Below are 4,048 nucleotides of genomic sequence, written 5' to 3'. Positions count from 1 at the left end.
GCTCTGGATGCCCGGGTTGTTTCTGTCCCACATGTTTACAGTTTTATTGTTGTAGTTGCTCGGGTCGCCCCAAGCTGAGGTACCGTCATCGATTTCCATTTTGCGTCGGATGGAGGGCGGGGAAGGCTCCTCCCAGCCCGTGGCCTCGCTGGTGTCCTTCGGCTTGACGGGGAGCGGCCCCCCGATCCACCCCGTTCCTGTCTGTTTCACGGAAGCGGCTCCTCCCCAGTTACTCGAGCTGCTGTCTGGGGGTTTGCTCGCCCAGTTCTGTTGGGGGCCGGGCTTCAGAGACTCTCCCCAGCTTGTCCCTGGATTCACCTTCGCGTTTGTGCCATTGCCCCAGCCACCGGTCCCCGACCTCGGAGCCTCGTTCCAACCAGACCCTGACCGACTACTGTCAGCATCCCAGCCCGAGGCATTCTTCTTCCCCTCCCCCAGGTGTCCGAGGACCGAGGACGAATCTGCCCAGTCTCCCCCTCCTGCGCTCCAGGCTGGGTTCGGCTTGTGTCCATCTCCCCAGTTCTGAGATCTGGGTTTCTGAGGCTCAGCCCAGGTGGGGGACTTGTCCTCCTGATTTACGGTCCCGCTCCAAGCGTGGCCACTCTTGGCAGCAGCAGCATTATTAACAGCAGTAGAGCTTATCGCCTCCCCCCAAACCCCGGGGCCATTTGGCGCTTTGTGGCTGCTGTCTCCCCAGCCGGCGTGCGCTGGCGCAGCAGCAGGCGGTGAGCTGACCCACCCCGATACTGAAGAGGTATTTGTACTGTTCACGCTGGACCCATCGTTCTTCCCCCCTGAGTGTGAAGGCTGAGTAGCTGCACACCCCCAGGCCTCTGTCCCATTGTCGTTCTTGCGCTCGGACCTGGGGGACTCTTCAAATTCCCAGGCAGTGTTTTGCTTCACTGGCGTCTGTCCCCAACCAGTGTTGGACAGAACTCTTGGGTCCAGGTCGCTCCTTGGCAATTGGAGGTGCCCTTGCTCGAGAACCCCTTTGTCTCGCCGTCGGCCTTCTGCTCCATCCCGCCCAGTGCTCCCTTCGTGGTGGCTGCCAGAACCGTCGCTGCTGCCTTCACTGGCTGACGTTCCAGAGGACGCAGCTTTGGCCCAAGAGTTCACGTGCTCGCTGCCAGGCTGCGCGGCAGGATTCTGGCCGCCAGCGCTAGGACTGTCCCACCCTGTTGATCCTTTCCCGTTGATGTCGCTACTGGAATGCTGGTTGGGGGGCTTCCCCCAGTCCCCGTTCACCCCGTTGGAGGTGCTCCGGCTGGGGTGGCCCCAAGCTCCCGAGTGGAGGTTGCCCACACCGCTGCTGCCCCCACCCCGCCCCCAGGCGAGGATGCCAGGACCAGCGGGAGGTCCTGAGTCCCACGAGTTGCTCCCTCCGTTCCCCTCCTTCTGCACAGCGCTGCTGGAGCCGTTCTGCTTAGCACTTAATGCTGAGTTCACAGTGTCGCCATTCCCCTGACTGAACCCGGAACCGCTGTTTCCTGTGGCCGGGTTACCTGGGGACAGTCCCCACACAGAACTGCCGACTCCTTCGCCGCCACCCCCGCCGACTTGAGAAACTGACGATCCGTTAGCACCAGGAAGGCCTTGCAGGTGGGGCGGGATGATGGCCCCCATGCCAACAGCCATGCCCCAGTTCGGCAGTCCGTTCGTCTGCACTGCGTTGAGAGGGCTAGGAGAAGGGCTCAGGGGGTTAGTGTTGTTTGGCCCGTCAGTGTTAAGGTTCTGAGGTTGTGCGCTGAAAGACACATTCTGGGAAGTGGACGTCTGTGGTCCTGTGCTCTCTTGCGGCAGCAAGTTTCCCCAAGCACCTAAAGTGCCCGCGGGGTTCCCATTCTGGGTGCCCATGTTCTGACCTATGGCACTGACCGGACTGCAAATACTGGAAGGGTTGCCTGTCCCCACAGTTCCTTCGTGTCCGAGTACAGGCCAGGCAGCTGGGTTGGCGTTAGGATTAAGGTTAAGATTAATGCCAGCGTTGGGGTTGGAGGCACCCCAGCAGTTCTGACTCCTCCCATCTCCGATCATGTTGTCCATTTTCCCATCCCCACCGCCGAGGGAGCAGTGAGCCAGGCCCGAGCCGGCACTGGCGGCTACGCCCCACACTCTGGCGGCACCTCCGTTACTGTTCGCTCCCCCCGCCCCAAGGGCACTCTGAGCGGACGGGTTTTGGACCAGTGTGCCGTTGGAGCCATTATTGCCGTTCGTCTTCTTGGTCTGTCCAGTGAAGCTGCCCTGGGCGCTCCCCGTAGCCATGCTACTGTTCTCTGAGCCACAGTTGGAGGCAGAGTCAGTGTCTGTGGTACATTCTGAGGCGGATTCCGTCTCTGCTCCCGTGATGGAAGGCCAGGCCCCCGCGTCTGTCCTGTCGCTTAGCGTCTTCTCCCAGCTGCAGCTGGCTTCGCTCCGGTAAGTGGGCTGCTGTCCCCAGTGGGAACTCTCATAATGCTCTGCTGGGCCACTGTGACTGAGATCTGAAAAAGACGAAACACGTTCAAAGTTAGCTTCTCCTCCCACTTGTCAATCGACTGCTCAAACTAGTCTTGGGGGCACGCTCTTTCTTCTGAGTTTTCAACTCTGAATGACAGATACTAAAAATGACTTCAAGAAAAAAAGTTATTTATCTTCTAAGTGCATGCTAAGTGGCTTAGATCATGTCGGACTCTTTGTGACCCCATGGACCATTCCATAACCCACCAGACTCCTCTGTCCATGGGATTCTTCAGGCAAGAATACTGGAGTGGATTGCCATGCCCTCCTCCAGGGGATCTTCCTGACTCAGGGATGGAACCCAAGTCTCTTATGTCTTCTAAGTAGCTCCCACTCAAAAAAGAGTTAATGCGTCCAAAATTACATTAATTCACATAACAGAACCAAGTATTTTGGGGGTTGGGGATGGAGAGACAGAAAGAAGAAGCTTTAGAAAATGATATCTCATGTTATCAAGGGAACAATGGTTAGAATCACTTAATTACATTTCTACTACTTTATCTGTTATTACCAGTGATTATGGTTTACCCCAGTTTCCTGAGCATTAATAAAAAAATATTCACAGTCCTACATCTGGTATCTTCTTAGATCTCTAGGTATTCCTTCTACTTCTGCTTTCTCTTTTGCTAACTTAGTCTTTTCTTTGGAGATTCCCCAGAAGAACTTTATATGATATTTTCTATAGTGTTTACATAATTTCACTCTTAGGAGTCTAATAAATAATCTAGTATTTGGTATCTGAATTTTATCTCCTGTAATTTCCTAATTTTTTTGAGTATTCTTAACATTGCAATCAAACTTATATACCAAATTTTCCAACAGGCTTTATTTGAAGTATGAAGTGACGTGAAAGTCACTCAGCCGTGTCCAACTCTTTGTGACCCCATGGTCTATACAGTCCATGGAATTCTCCAGGCCAGAATACTGGAGTGGGTAGCTTTGCCCTTCTTCAGGGGATCTTCCCAACCCAGGGATCAAACCCAGGTCTCCCACACTGCAGGCAGATTCTTTATCAGCTGAGCCACAAGGGAAGCCCATTTGAAGTATGCATCACTCAAAAATAAAGTAATATAAAAAATTTAATGTATTTACATAAAACCTCAATTAAAATCCTTGACAGAGTTTCTTTAAATAGTAAGATACACAGATAATTGCAATTAAATATTTCTTCTCTTTTAGAACTTTTACATTATGTTCTTTGCAAATTAATTTCAACAAGAAAAAAATTTTACTCATCATGCACAGTAAAACTGGGTGTCCCCTCAAATGTCTTTTATTATTTGACAGAACTAAAAGAAGAAAAGAGGAAGTATGCAATCATTACTATCACTAGGAAGAATACACTAAAGCTCATTTCGGCCTTAAAAAAACTCCCACACCAGTGATTTCTGTTGCCTGATTTAAATGGAATGTAATGAATTTAGAATGATGGTCTAGGTGATTCTAAAGCAGGCAAGTAATTCCAGGTGAAAACCACAAAGGGATAATGAAGGAGGGCAACAGAAAACTTCAAGTTCTAAATTACCATAAACAATAAAGTTTTTTATTGCCA

General features: G+C 51.7%; 1 protein-coding gene across 1 annotated transcript in view; it reads right to left on the bottom strand.

Moving 5' to 3' along the window:
* The window catches only part of TNRC6C (trinucleotide repeat containing 6C), a 42,000-nt gene extending 39,638 nt beyond the window's left edge, over positions 1–2,362 (bottom strand). Inside the window, exon 1 of the mRNA XM_010856514.1 lies at positions 3–2,362. Coding sequence (XP_010854816.1) covers positions 3–2,262 — 2,260 coding nt within the window. The 5' untranslated portion in view covers positions 2,263–2,362. The remainder of the gene's footprint in view (positions 1–2) is intronic.
* Between the last annotated feature and the right edge of the window lie 1,686 nt (positions 2,363–4,048).

The sequence above is a fragment of the Bison bison genome, unplaced genomic scaffold, assembly GCF_000754665.1.
Source record: "Bison bison bison isolate TAMUID 2011002044 unplaced genomic scaffold, Bison_UMD1.0 scf7180017864371, whole genome shotgun sequence".
NCBI lineage: Eukaryota > Metazoa > Chordata > Mammalia > Artiodactyla > Bovidae > Bison > Bison bison.
The sequence above is the reverse complement of the archived record's forward strand: the minus strand, read 5'-3'. Positions and strand labels throughout refer to the sequence as shown.